Source organism: Enoplosus armatus, chromosome 19 (assembly GCF_043641665.1).
Source record: "Enoplosus armatus isolate fEnoArm2 chromosome 19, fEnoArm2.hap1, whole genome shotgun sequence".
Taxonomy (NCBI): Eukaryota; Metazoa; Chordata; class Actinopteri; order Centrarchiformes; family Enoplosidae; genus Enoplosus; species Enoplosus armatus.
In genome coordinates, this window is record NC_092198.1 from 243,209 (window position 1) to 257,585 (window position 14,377).

The window sequence follows — 14,377 nt, forward strand, 5'->3', positions numbered from 1 at the left end:
ACGGAATAACAAAATAGAAAAATAGAAGAGTTAGTTTGAGATGTAACCACGAGCTGTAACCTTGGGGGGGGGGGGGTACGTTGTAGTCTTTATGTTTTGTCTGTTAGATGGTTCTACTGATTACTCATATTCATATTTTATGATTCTGTTTTTATTATTAATTGTATTGGTGTTATTATTGATAATAAAGAATCTGTCTTGCATCTGCGGGTTGTGTTCAGGTTCTTCTCTTCATGAGACGTTCGCTGACCTGCTGCTACTACACGTGAACCGCACAGCTCTGTTGACATCTTCAGCCAATAGGAGGAGGAGGAGGCTGAGGAGGGCCGTGATTGGCTGCAGGCAGGTGTAGGGTGAGGTCTCGTCACTGCTTCAGTCAGCTGAGAACCCCGTAAGTGTGGAGATGTTGGATTTTCATCTGAGTGAAATCTGACAGCTGGGAGATACAGGGTTCTAATATTGGGACATACTGGGTTTCCATAGTGACAGCGACGAGATATCAGGAGATACCAGGTTTCCTGACAAGCATTGACAGAAATATTTACCGCCCCCACCCCTCCCCCATCCTCCTCGCCCCCCCTCCTCCTCCTCTCTCATTTATTCATGACCTAACTGGGAGAGACGACAAGGACGAGAGGACGGGGGGGCAGTGCTCAGTGCTGAGTCGGACTGCATCCTCTCTACATGCTGAGGGTGCGGAGGTGAGGAAGGAGGGGGGAGGGTCTGGTGGGACAGGTGGGGGAGGGGTGGTGTATCTGGTTTGTATTCAGTTCTCATCACCTGAACGTCTGCATCAGCTCCTCCTGCTGCTGTCGACGACATGTTCAGACAGTCAGTCAGAGTCACGTTCAGAGACCCACCGTCTGTTAATAAATTACTGTTATTAATAATAAGATGGGTTCGAAACCAGAAGGTGCTGCATTGCAGGAGGCGTCATGATGAAACATGACGGACTCAGATCCTTTACTATACACAAGTATTATCAGCTTCATGCAGTAAAATGTCTCCTGTGACTGATGTCTGATTCTATCTGACATTATTAGATTATTAATACATCAATGTTGGAGCAGCTTTTTACCTTTGTAGCTGCTCGAGGTGGAGCTAGTACAGTTAGTATACAGTTAGCTAGTTTTAACTGCTTTATATACAGTTAGCTAGTTTTAACTGCTTTATATACAGTTAGCTTGTTTTAACTGCTTTATATACAGTTAGCTAGTTTAACTACTCCACAAACACTCAGGTCTTTATTCTCCTCCTGTGGACCACAAAAATCACATGACACCTCAGCAGCACTGAGGCATTGTGGGTAGTCTGTGTTTTAACTAGATCTTTTCCAATCACTTCTTGAACCTGAACACTGCACCCTAACCTGTACCTGAATCTGCCAATCTGCCTGTCTACCTGGCTGGCTGGCTGGGGGAGCTGCGCGGGCACAATAGATGTTCTTATTTCTGTTGCCTATAAGCCTGTACCTTCATTGTGGCATTAAATCACTGAAATCATCCTGCCTTCACTTCACCTGTTGTCTCCCTCACTGTTGTGACTAGACCCTGGTAGATCTCTTTAGATCACTATATTTTTATAGTCCAGTGGAAACCTGTAGAATCAAGTAGATTCTGGTTGATGGTCTTAAAATCCAGTAGAGTACAGTTCATGTCACTAGATCTCTCTTGAGTCCAGTTTATTAGAGCAGACTTCCATGTGGTCCAGTAGATTTCAGCTGATTTCTTAAGAGTCCACTAGATCCCAGTAGGCCTCTTTAGGATTCATTAGATCCCAATCAGTCTATTTAGGGTTCAGCAGACACCAGTTTATCGTTTTAGATCAAGTGGAACCCAGTCGGTCCAGTTGATCTCTTTAAATGCAGTGCAGCTGTCACTAGATCTCCTATGGATCTTGTAGATTTAGAAGTTAATATAGTCCAGTACATTTAAGTAGATCTCTGAAGAATCCAGTAGCTTCCTGTGGGTCTCTCTACAGTCAAGTTAATAGCATTTGATCTCTTTAGGCTTTACTGGATCCCAAAAGGTCTCTTTATAGTCCACTATCACTTTTGGATTCACTGGATACCAGTCGTTCTATTTAGATTTCAGTAGACCCCACGATATAGTAGATCTCTGCATGGCCCAGTAGTGGATCCAGTAGATCTCTGTACGGTCTCTTTCAAATTCAGTAGAGTTCAGTAGACCTCCCCACCCACTGATATGTGCAGGGGCGGGGCTTATTTCCTGTGTTAATACGTTTAACCAGTATCACTGTATATACCCCCCCCCCCCCCCATGTTCCTCTGTGTGATCTGAGAGCTTTAATCCAGCAGGAAGTAGATTATGTAATCTGCAGCTTTAAGGAGGAAACACGCTGCAGCACCAACTCACTGACCCTCAGTCAGGTACGGCACCACATGAGGGACAATAAACCTCACAACCACCACCCGACCCTGATGGAGGTCAAACACAAACCACGTCAAGTCTCTCAGTCTTTGAGACGTTATTTGATTTCATATTTAAGATGTGTATCAGATTTATAGTTCATCATCGTTTTAGACTTTTATTGTCGTGTTGGGATGGAACAAAAACACACACACACACACACACACACACACACACACACAAAGTCTCCTGTAGGTGATGAATAATTTAAAGCTGCAGGAGAAACTGCTTCATCACCACAAACCCCTGCTCCACCTCCTCCACCCCCCTGGACCGAGCAGAGGACTGATGTGAGGACAGTTTGTTTTCTTTACAATAAACATCCTGATGATTTCTCGTTTTTTTCTTTTCTTTTGATAGTAAAATCAAAACTAGCAATAAATTCACTTTGACCTCAGACCTGAGACAAACCAAGTGAACTAACCACTCGACTGTCTCGCTGTTATTAGACAGCAGACACTCGACTGTCCCACAGTTATTACAGTGTCCCACAGTTATTACAGACAGTGAACTAACCACTCGACTGTCTCCCTGTTATTACAGACAGTGAACTACCCGCAGACAGTCGACAGTCCCACAGTTATTACAGACAGTGAACTACCCGCAGACACTCGACTGTCCCACAGTTATTACAGACAGTGAACTAACCACTGTTTGGCTCAGAGGCACTGCAGCAGGAGCTGAACCTGCGACAACAGAAAGAGAGAGAGAGAGAGAGAGAGAGAGAGCGAGAGAGTCTGATCACCTGACCCTCAGCGGGCTCTGTCCAATGGAATGAATGGACTGTAAATAGGAGCCAATGAGGAGCAGGGGGCGGATATAAAAGGCTGAGACCCGCTTTAATCTGCAGCAGCAGCAGCACCGGATCCGCTTCAGACCACATCACAGCAGACTGAACTGACAGGTAGGAACACCTTTAATCCTGACCAATCACAACACTGCTGATCAACTCATCAAAACATCAGGTTATCAGTTTATCATGCGGGGAGAGGCACGCGCTCTCCGGTGATCAGACAAATCAGTGGGTCTCACTTTGACGGTGGGTTAAAGGAACAAAGGACGGCTGCAGCCAGACAGACACACAGACTGTGTACTGGTTGTTTACCGGCTGTTTACTGGTTGTTTATTGGTTGTCTGCATGCTTTAGAGCTGCAGAGAGCCTGTCTATCTGCCGCCTGTCTGTCTCTCTGCATCCAAACGACCTTGCAGTCCGTCCTGTCTGCAGGTGTTGCGCAGTCACCAGCGGACAAACACTGATCTGCGGTTTCTCTCCTGAATCTTCTTCAGTCTCGTGCATAAAACATTTCCCATCAGCAGGATTCATCTGTAAATATTATTTGATGCTTTAAAGGTGCAGCTTTGAACAAAAGGGCCCTGAAATAAATCCACCTTGAATCCAGTCAGGCGTGAAAAGCCTTAATCTGCCTGATGAGGACAAAGTGCGGAGCAGCAGAGACGCTGCGGGTCTTTAAACACGTTCAATTATTATTATTAGTAAATTTAATGAAATTACTGCGCATGCTCACGTCTGTATTATTTTAATATTTGATTCTATTTTAACGGGATGATACCGGGTTGAGTTCCGTTATTCAGCCGTTGCAGCGTCATTCATGCTGATCTTTCACCAGCCAATTAAATAACCCGTTAAAGTGCCGATTTGAAAGAACAGAACCCGGTTTTGTTCGCTAGAATCGGTTCTGTTGAAGGTGACCGGGGTGTCGCGCGGTGCAGGAGCCGCGCTCTGAAGGGTTAACCCCGCCGTGCTGCTGCGTCACTCCGGCGGCCTCCCGCAACTCATAATCAGCCTCTGAGTCCCGGTTTAGACTCAGACTGATCCCCTCAAGGGTTTCCTGATCCGAACCGGGCCGGTCCGGGTCTGGGGTCTGCTCTGTATATCTGATGATGAGTCATCAGTGACATTAAACAGCTTCTCATTCTGATTTGAGGTCAGATTCATCTTTTCTGACTGAAAACATTCTGATGAATCAATGATGGAGAGTAACGAAGTACATCTACTCCAGTACACTTTAGAGGTACTTTTACTTTGTACTGTGTACTGCAGTACTTGCAGTGACTGACAGCTTTAATAAATATGATATAGTTTATAAAACAACATGTTAATGGTCAGTAATAATCAAATCATATGTTTATTAATGTCCAGTTGTTGTTTAATAAGTACATTTTGATCATATTTAATTTCTGATCATACTTATGTACTTTTACAGAAGTAGGATTTGAAATGCAGTACTTTTACTAATGATGGAGTATTTCAGTGTAGTATTTCCATTCTTCCACCAGTTTGTGAGTTTTATCATCTGGTTTCATTTTATACTTTTTTTTTTTTTTCATATATTTTAATGTGAGATGAGGATTGCTTTTGGACTTGAGAAAATGTTATTAATTAATAATTATAATTAATAATTGATAATTGATGTCTAAGTGTGTGACAGCGAAACCTCATTTAGAATGTCTATATTATATATATTCACAGATAAAACATATTTATCTGTTTCTTCATTTGTCACATCTTGTTTTATTAATTTAATTCTTTCTTTAAAAATATGAATCATAACATAAAAACATTGAACTGAAACACATAAATATTTTATTATATATATAAATATTTCAGGCTGTATTAAATGATGGTGGCCATATTCAGTTTATTAAAAGTCTTGTTTATATCTTCTTGTCAATAAATGTTCATATCTGATGATAAATAAATGACCAGCATCACATGTTTTTACTTTTCTTCTTGTTCTCTTAGTTGATATATTTTTTAACTATTCCCAGGTCAGCAGCCCGGACGTCATCATGCCTTTTGGAAACACCCACAACAAGCTGAAGATGAACTACTCATCAGAGCAGGAGTACCCCGACCTCAGCCAGCACAACAACCACATGGCCAAGGTGCTTACACCTGAAATGTACGGCAACCTGAGGGACAAGGAGACGCCCAGCGGATTCACCCTGGACGACCTCATCCAGACTGGCGTCGACAACCCAGGTAACAACCCTCAACCCAGGTCGCACCTCTTTTAAACCAGGTAACTTCCCCCAGACCAGGTAACTCCTGGTGTTGTTTGTCACCTTCACATCGAGACATTCTGTTCTGGAGTTCAGCTGCTGCTTGATGATAAACTCTTTAATCGGATTGACTCTTTAGATCAGGTTAATTCCCCTCAGGGACGTGACGATAGTTTTACTTCCTGTCTGATTGCCTGATCCTCCTCATCAACCTCCTCATCCACTCCAACTTCATTCATTTAGCGGCATTTTCACCACAATTCAACGTAGAAATCAAATCACATAACACAAAAACACCAAAATATAGAGAAGTCAAAATATACACAAAACCTATTTTTGATTTCAGTCTCTTCAAAGTAAAACAAACTTATTTTGAAGGAGGAAATGATTGGCCATTTTGTGTCCCTGCAGGTCACCCGTTCATCATGACGGTGGGCTGCGTCGCTGGAGACGAGGAGACGTACGAGGTGTTCAAAGAGCTGTTGGACCCGGTGATCGAAGACCGCCACGGAGGATACAAACCATCAGACAAACACAAGACGGACCTGAACGCCGAAAACCTGCAGGTAAACCACAACAAACTGACCTAAAACCAGCAGGTAAACAACAACAAACTGATCTGACTCCAGCAGGTAAACAACAACAAACTGATCTGACTCCAGCGGGTAAACAACAACAAACTGACCACTCAAGCAAGAGAGTCGACATCATGATCAATACTTGTATGACTTGTGAGTTCTGATCATGTGACTTAACTTACATATGACCGGCATGATGAAATGTGGTTCAGACCTTCATGGTCCCCTCAGGATGAACTGTAGTAACTCTGGTGATCCTCTGACTCTTCATCTAGCGCCATCATCAGGTCAACATGTTCATGTGTCCAATACAATACAGAACTGATGGCATTCATCAGCCTCAGCTGGACTCTGTGTTTACTGCTAACTAGCTACTGTTAGCATGCTAACACGTTAAGCTAAGATGGTGAACGTGGTAAACATTATACCTGCTAAACATCAGCATGTTCTATGAAGTGTCAAACCGCATGATGCTACAAAACATAATAACGGTGAATGTAAATTTTAAGTAGTCTTTAAAGAGTTTAATAATCCAGGTCCATGTCAAACCATCAACAACTAAACTCAGTGATCCATGTATGAAAAACAAGACCTGAACCCTTACAGCCTGCAGGACTGATAGTTTCAGTCAGTGCTGATGAGACTTTTGGGTTCTACTGTGATTTCTACTGATCTATTTGTTCTCTGCTGGTTTTCAGGGTGGAGATGATCTGGATCCAAACTACGTTCTGAGCTCTCGGGTTCGAACAGGTCGGAGCATCCGTGGCTTCTGTCTGCCGCCACACTGCAGCCGCGGAGAACGCCGTGCCATCGAAAACCTCTCCCTCGAAAGTATGACATCACTTCCTGTCTGCTGCAGAGCCAGTCTGCCCCCTGCCTGCAGAGAGCTGAACTACACTGCTGCACAAGTTTCAGCTCACTCCTTCTAAATATTTCCTTCTCTGATCTAAAAGGCCAAAACACAGAAACCATTTGATCAAAATGAAGTTCTCCGTTTTATCATATACAAAATATTAGGGGATACGTGTACTTTATATGTAAAATTTCGACTTAAAATGTAAGAATCCGAAGGAATCACAGGGTCTGTTTTATATCATCTGTCAGTTTTCTGTTGATCTGTTTGTTAGTTTCAGTCTATAAAAGTTTACACTCTCTGATGGTGCGTTCAGGGACACTCTGATGATGGAGCTGCTGAGTCACTGAGGCAGAGGAGGAACAAACTCTTCCATCAGTCTAGTTTTATGTAAAAGGACCTGAAAGAGGCCGGTCTTTATTTAGAAATTTTCCCGTCATGCCTCAGTGAGCGTGTCAGTGAATGCAGCAGCAGATCAAACTGTTATATAACTGTGAGCTCTGTGTCGTCCTGCTGAGACTCTTAATGAGGCTGAGAGCTCACTGAATCCAAAACCTCCTCTTTCATATTCAAATGAGACTAAAGTGAACTGAACTGGACTGAACTGGACCGGCTGAGACCAGACCCTCTGCTTCCCCCTGCTGTCTGACAGCAGCAGCAGCACAGACGGACAGACTGCTAATTTCTCTTTTTAATGGAAAGATTTGAAAATAAAATGGAAAACAAAAGTCTACAGCCATGCTAGCTAATGCTAACATCGGTATGCTAATGTGCTCACAATGACAATGCTAAAATTTACCATGTTCACCATCTTAGTTTAGTGTGACAGGCAGACAGACAGGCAGACAGACAGGCAGACAGTAGCATGGATAGAGCTACTAACAGGCTAAAAACAAAGTGCTTCTTCACTACATGAACGTCTGAGAGCTGAAAAGTGGTTAATATAGTTAATGTTGGACAAGTGATCGATTAAGTTGACCTATTCCGACTAAAAGACGCGTTCAGTTCATTTAAAGTTTAATAATTTAACATTTACTGTGTAATCAGTATTTACAGTTAAATATCAGGTTCTGCTGGACCTGTAAGATAAAAATCATACCTTTAATTTGAAACTCTTCAATGTATAAGGTGATCATTTGCAGGAGGAACATTTTTGAATCAAATGTTTCTGTCTCCACCTTTAGAACCTGAGTTTGATTGATCTGTAAAATCAGAACCCTGAGTTCAGCCTCTCAGGCAGTAAACCTGCCTTTTTCTAACCCGACAGTCCTGACGTTGGGTTTTAACCCCCGGTAACGTCTGACATCTGACCTCCTGTGTGCGCTGCAGGTTTGGACATCCTGGACGGAGACTTAAAGGGGAAGTACTACGCTCTAAAGAATATGACGGAGGAGGAGCAGCAGCAGCTGATCGATGACCACTTCCTGTTCGACAAGCCCGTCTCCCCGCTTCTGCTGGCGTCCGGCATGGCCCGCGACTGGCCTGACGGCCGCGGCATCTGGTCAGTACGACCTCTGACCTGCTAAGATACCAGGTGTAAATAATGAGTCCGAGTACTGAGACACAGAGTCTGAGTACTGAGACGCAGAGTTTGAGTACTTAGACGCCGAGTACGAGTACTGAGACGCAGAGTCTGAGTACTGGGACCCAGAGTCAGAGTACTGAGACGCAGAGTCAGAGTACTGAGACGCAGAGTCAGAGTACTGCAGAGTACTGCAGAGTACTGAGACGCAGAGTCTGAGTACTGGGACCCAGAGTCCGAGTACTGAGACCCAGAGTCCGTGTACTGCAGAGTACTGAGACCCAGAGTCCGTGTATTGCAGAGTACTGAGACAGCATTTTGGAATAATCCGGTGTTTGAATCAACAATACATGGATGGGTGTTGACAGACATACGTGTTGTGGTTGGACAGTCGTTGACTGACTTCTTGTTGCGTCTCAGCTTCCTGTCTCCCTGTGATTCACCCTTCGCTCTCGCCTGCAGGCACAATGACAACAAGACCTTTCTGGTTTGGGTGAACGAGGAGGATCACCTGCGTGTCATCAGCATGCAGAAAGGAGGCAACATGAGGGAGGTGTTTAATCGCTTCTGCACTGGACTCACCAAGGTGAACACCTGCACACTCACTTCCTGTTTCCAGAACAGGTCGTCTTTATTAAACGACAACCACATAACGGTTGCTGCGTCCGGTTTAAGAGGTGCGTCTCTGCTGCCGCCATCTTGGAGCAGACTCTGCCAGTTCAAATAGTAGAACATGTCAGACCTGAATGTCAAAGAGAAGCAACAGGGATTAATATTTCATAGGTGAGAAGTTATTTTACAATATTTTACGGATGTGTTGAATAATAAGTAATCCTTTCAAGCTAACATAAAGTGACTGTCCTGATACTAAATGAAGCTAACGTATGTCAGGTAAAGAAAACAAAGATGAACATTATTATTAAATAATATATCAGTAAGACGCTGATCAGCTCTGTGACTCGATATATTACTGTGTTTCATGAAACAAAGCAACTTATGAATTGATGCTACAAAGAAAACTTCACCTTCCTGTTACACAGCTGATGCACTCTGTCTGTAAATAATGTCTATTAATAATTCATTATCACTGTCATTAATAACAGAATTGTGACACCTGCCAGAAGTCGTTATTTGTTTCCAAAATTATAAATAAATGTACATCATGGCAGCCATTTTACAATGCAGTGAGGAAATTGTTTAGAAACTAATGACGTAGTTCATGACAAATATTATATAACATTTCTGTTACTACATGAGAGAACGTGTTTTGATTGAATATGGATCGACCTCCTGCCTTCATAGACTGATCATCAGGAGGCGTGGTTTCCCGAAACCAATTAGGAGGCTGCGTTGACGCATTGCTGTGTTGAACTGCAGCGGCCAATGAGAGAGCACTGTGTATATATCTATGAACGACAACACAATGACATCATTAAGAAGAAGGCCTTAGGACCTGGAACTATCTCACCTGACCACCTGTCTCTCTCTCTCTCGTGCAGATCGAGGCCTTGTTTAAGGAGCGAGGTCACGAGTTCATGTGGAACGAACACCTGGGCTACGTCCTCACCTGTCCGTCTAACCTGGGGACGGGACTGAGAGCCGGAGTCCATGTCAAACTGCCAAACGTCAGCAAGCACGAGAAGTTTGGAGAGATCCTGAAGAGGCTGAGGCTGCAGAAGAGAGGGACAGGTAAACAGACAGACAGGTAGACAGACATGTAAACAGACAGAGAAGCAGACAGGTAGACAGACAGGTAGAGAGATCCTGAAGAGGCTGAGGCTGCAGAAGACAGGGACAGGTAAACAGACGGACAGGCAGACAGACATGTAAACAGACAGAGAGGCAGACAGGTAACCAGACAGACAGACAGACAGACAGACAGACAGGTAGAGAGATCCTGAAGAGGCTGAGGCTGCAGAAGTGAGGGACAAGTAAACAGACAGACAGGTAGACAGACATGTAAACAGACAGAGAAGCAGACAGGTAGACAGACAGGTAGAGAGATCCTGAATAGGCTGAGGCTGCAGAAGACAGGGACAGGTAAACAGACAGACAGGCAGACAGACATGTAAACAGACAGAGGGGCAGACAGGTAACCAGACAGACAGACAGACAGACAGACAGACAGACAGACAGACAGACAGGTAGAGAGATCCTGAAGAGGCTGAGGCTGCAGAAGAGAGGGACAGGTAAACAGACAGACAGGTAGACAGACATGTAAACAGACAGAGAAGCAGACAGGTAGACAGACAGGTAGAGAGATCCTGAAGAGGCTGAGGCTGCAGAAGACAGGGACAGGTAAACAGACGGACAGGCAGACAGACATGTAAACAGACAGAGAGGCAGACAGGTAACCAGACAGACAGACAGACAGACAGACAGACAGACAGGTAGAGAGATCCTGAAGAGGCTGAGGCTGCAGAAGTGAGGGACAAGTAAACAGACAGACAGGTAGACAGACATGTAAACAGACAGAGAAGCAGACAGGTAGACAGACAGGTAGAGAGATCCTGAATAGGCTGAGGCTGCAGAAGACAGGGACAGGTAAACAGACAGACAGGCAGACAGACATGTAAACAGACAGAGGGGCAGACAGGTAACCAGACAGACAGACAGACAGACAGACAGACAGGTAGAGAGATCCTGAAGAGGCTGAGGCTGCAGAAGAGAGGGACAGGTAAACAGACAGACAGGTAGACAGACATGTAAACAGACAGAGAAGCAGACAGGTAGACAGACAGGTAGAGAGATCCTGAAGAGGCTGAGGCTGCAGAAGACAGGGACAGGTAAACAGACAGACAGGCAGACAGACATGTAAACAGACAGAGAGGCAGACAGGTAACCAGACAGACAGACAGACAGACAGGTAGAGAGATCCTGAAGAGGCTGAGGCTGCAGAAGTGAGGGACAAGTAAACAGACAGACATGTAAACAGACAGACAGGTAAACAGACAGACAGGCAGGTAGAGAGATCCTGAAGAGGCTGAGGCTGCAGAAGAGAGGGACAGGTAAACAGACAGACAGGGAGACAGACATGTAAACAGACAGACAGGTAGAAAGACAGACAGGTAGAGAGATCCTGAAGAGGCTGAGGCTGCAGAAGAGAGGGACAGGTAAACAGACAGACAGGTAGACAGACAGACAGGTAGAGAGATCCTGAAGAGGCTGAGGCTGCAGAAGAGAGGGACAGGTAAACAGACAGACAGGTAGACAGACATGTAAACAGACAGAGAGGCAGACAGGTAGAGAGATCCCGAAGAGGCTGAGGCTGCAGAAGAGAGGGACAGGTAGACAGGCAGACAGACGGGTAGAGAGATCCTGAAGAGGCTGAGGCTGCAGAGGAGAGGGACTTGTAAACAGACAGACAGGTAGACAGACAGGTGGACAGAGAGGTAGAGAGATCATGAAGAGGCTGAGGCTGCAGAAGAGAGGGACAGGTAAACAGACAGACAGGCAGACAGACAAGTAAACAGACAGAGAGGCAGACAGGTAACCAGACAGACAGACAGACAGGTAGACAGACAGACAGACAGGTAGAGAGATCCTGAAGAGGCTGAGGCTGCAGAAGAGAGGGACAGGTAAACAGACAGACAGACAGGTAGACAGACAGGTAGAGAGATCCTGAAGAGGCTGAGGCTGCAGAAGAGAGGGACAGGTAAACAGACAGACAGGTAGACAGACATGTAAACAGACAGAGAGGCAGACAGGTAGAGAGATCCCGAAGAGGCTGAGGCTGCAGAAGAGAGGGACAGGTAGACAGGCAGACAGACGGGTAGAGAGATCCTGAAGAGGCTGAGGCTGCAGAGGAGAGGGACTGGTAAACAGACAGACAGGTAGACAGACAGGTGGACAGACAGGTAGAGAGATCATGAAGAGGCTGAGGCTGCAGAAGAGAGGGACAGGTAAACAGACAGACATTTAAACAGACAGACATGTAAACAGACAGACAGGCAGGTAGAGAGATCCTGAAGAGGCTGAGGCTGCAGAAGAGAGGGACAGGTAAACAGACAGACAGACAGGTAGACAGACAGGTAGAGAGATCCTGAAGAGGCTGAGGCTGCAGAAGAGAGGGACAGGTAAACAGACAGACAGGTAGACAGACATGTAAACAGACAGAGAGGCAGACAGGTAGAGAGATCCCGAAGAGGCTGAGGCTGCAGAAGAGAGGGACAGGTAGACAGGCAGACAGACGGGTAGAGAGATCATGAAGAGGCTGAGGCTGCAGAAGAGAGGGACAGGTAAACAGACAGACAGGTAGACAGGCAGACAGACGTGTAGAGAGATCCTGAAGAGGCTGCAGAAGAGAGGGACAGGTAAACAGACAGACAGGCAAACAGACATGTAAACAGACAGACAGGTAGACAGATAGGTAGACAGACAGACAGACAGACAGACAGACAGACAGGTAAACAGACTGACGGGAAGACAGACAGGTAAATGTACCTTTCCCTGTGTGTGTCTCTCAGGTGGCGTGGACACAGCGGCGGTGGGCGGAGTCTTTGACATCTCTAACGCGGACCGTCTGGGCTTCTCGGAGGTGGAGCTGGTTCAGATGGTGGTGGACGGAGTCAACCTGCTGGTGGACATGGAGAAACGTCTTGAGGCTGGAGAAAGCATCGATGACATGATGCCTGAACAGAAGTGAACTGTGTCACCGTAACCTCTGACCTCTGACACCCCCCTTCCCCCCTCACCCCCCTCCTCCTCAACCCTCACTAACCCCCCCACCCTCTCCTGTCACTGTAATCACTAAGTAACCGTCCTGAAGCTGCAGGACGTTTAGAGCCGCTCAGTTAGAGTTCAGTCTTCCAACATGTGAAGGATTTTCTATTTCCTGTCTCCACCTGTTGGAACCATCTAACACCTGATATATCTAATAAAGTCTGTGTGGCCCCGAACTAAACACCTGCTGCTTACCTGTCTTCATTCAACACATACACACGCAGTTCAGATACAGAGACAAGACCAGATCCCATCTTTTAACAAAGAAATACAAAATAAATGATAATAGTAAAACAATAAATGTCATTATTTTCTCTTCAAATCTGTAAAACAATTCAACTACATAAAAGTCAAATCACATTTTTTCCTCCCTTCATGTCATTATTTGCAGTGTGCTGCTCTCTAGTGTTTTTAATTTGTGTGTCTGAGGTGATGCAGCCTGTTTCACACCTGCGTGATGTCACTTGGTTCACTGCAGATGTTCAGAACAGATCTTTGATTCTATTTGTTTTATCTGGAAAAACATTGAACACGTTAGTGTCAGCAGATGTTTTCTCGTGTCACGTCTGTGAACTCAGCGGGAGGATCAATAACGACCACCTGACCTGAATCTTTGTTAGAAAGGTCAGTTGAAATCAAATATTAGAACATTACATCATTATTTGATTGTATTTTATAAAATCTGATAACAGAGTTGGTGTCCTGTCTGATAACATTATAAACAAATAAACAAAGCATTTTGTTTTTCATGTGAAACATCAATCTACAAATTGACAACAATTGGAATAGAAATTAAACCAAAAACCAGAAATCGCTTTTATTGGTGTAAAAACACAGTCGCTGGCTATGGACGGATGGACTATATTACTCATCATATATCAAATAAAATAATAACATTTGAAGTTATACGATGGAAATCTGTTCAGGAGGTCTGAGGCATTTAGGGACCTGAGGAGGAGTTTATATTAATAATCACATGCTGTTTTTTAGAGATTTGAAGTTTCCTGTTAAATATATATATTAACAGCATGTTTGTGTTAATACTCATCACTTCATGACGCTTTTAAAGTAGAAACTTTTTGACTCGTTACTTCAGTCTTTGTAACATCCTCTTATTCGTTTTATTAGATATTTATGTAAATAACTCTCAGCTGTCATACCTGAAAACATGAGCATCACTACTTCATGAACACTGAAACTCTCAGACAAAAGAAACACTTCAGACTACAAAGCAGGCCAGGGTCTGTTT

The 14,377-nt window shown here is 44.5% G+C and overlaps 1 protein-coding gene across 1 annotated transcript; it reads left to right on the forward strand.

The window, feature by feature from the left end:
• The first annotated feature begins 3,290 nt into the window (after positions 1-3,290).
• Positions 3,291-13,051, forward strand: ckbb (creatine kinase, brain b). Its single transcript, XM_070926265.1, has 8 exons — positions 3,291-3,333; positions 5,220-5,433; positions 5,865-6,019; positions 6,730-6,862; positions 8,214-8,385; positions 8,869-8,992; positions 9,906-10,095; positions 12,873-13,051. The coding sequence occupies exons 2-8, from the start codon at positions 5,241-5,243 to the stop codon at positions 13,049-13,051; spliced, it is 1,146 nt and encodes a 381-aa protein (XP_070782366.1). The 5' UTR covers positions 3,291-3,333; positions 5,220-5,240.
• Positions 13,052-14,377: the final 1,326 nt, after the last annotated feature.

Bases quoted from the DNA above. Each gene is read 5' to 3' on its own strand.
- ckbb (XM_070926265.1), top strand. From the start codon at position 5,241: ATGCCTTTTGGAAACACCCACAACAAGCTGAAGATGAACTACTCATCA. The intron at 8,993-9,905 runs GTGAACACCTGC...TCTCTCGTGCAG, and splicing joins TCTGCACTGGACTCACCAAG to ATCGAGGCCTTGTTTAAGGA. The intron at 10,096-12,872 runs GTAAACAGACAG...TGTGTCTCTCAG, and splicing joins GCTGCAGAAGAGAGGGACAG to GTGGCGTGGACACAGCGGCG.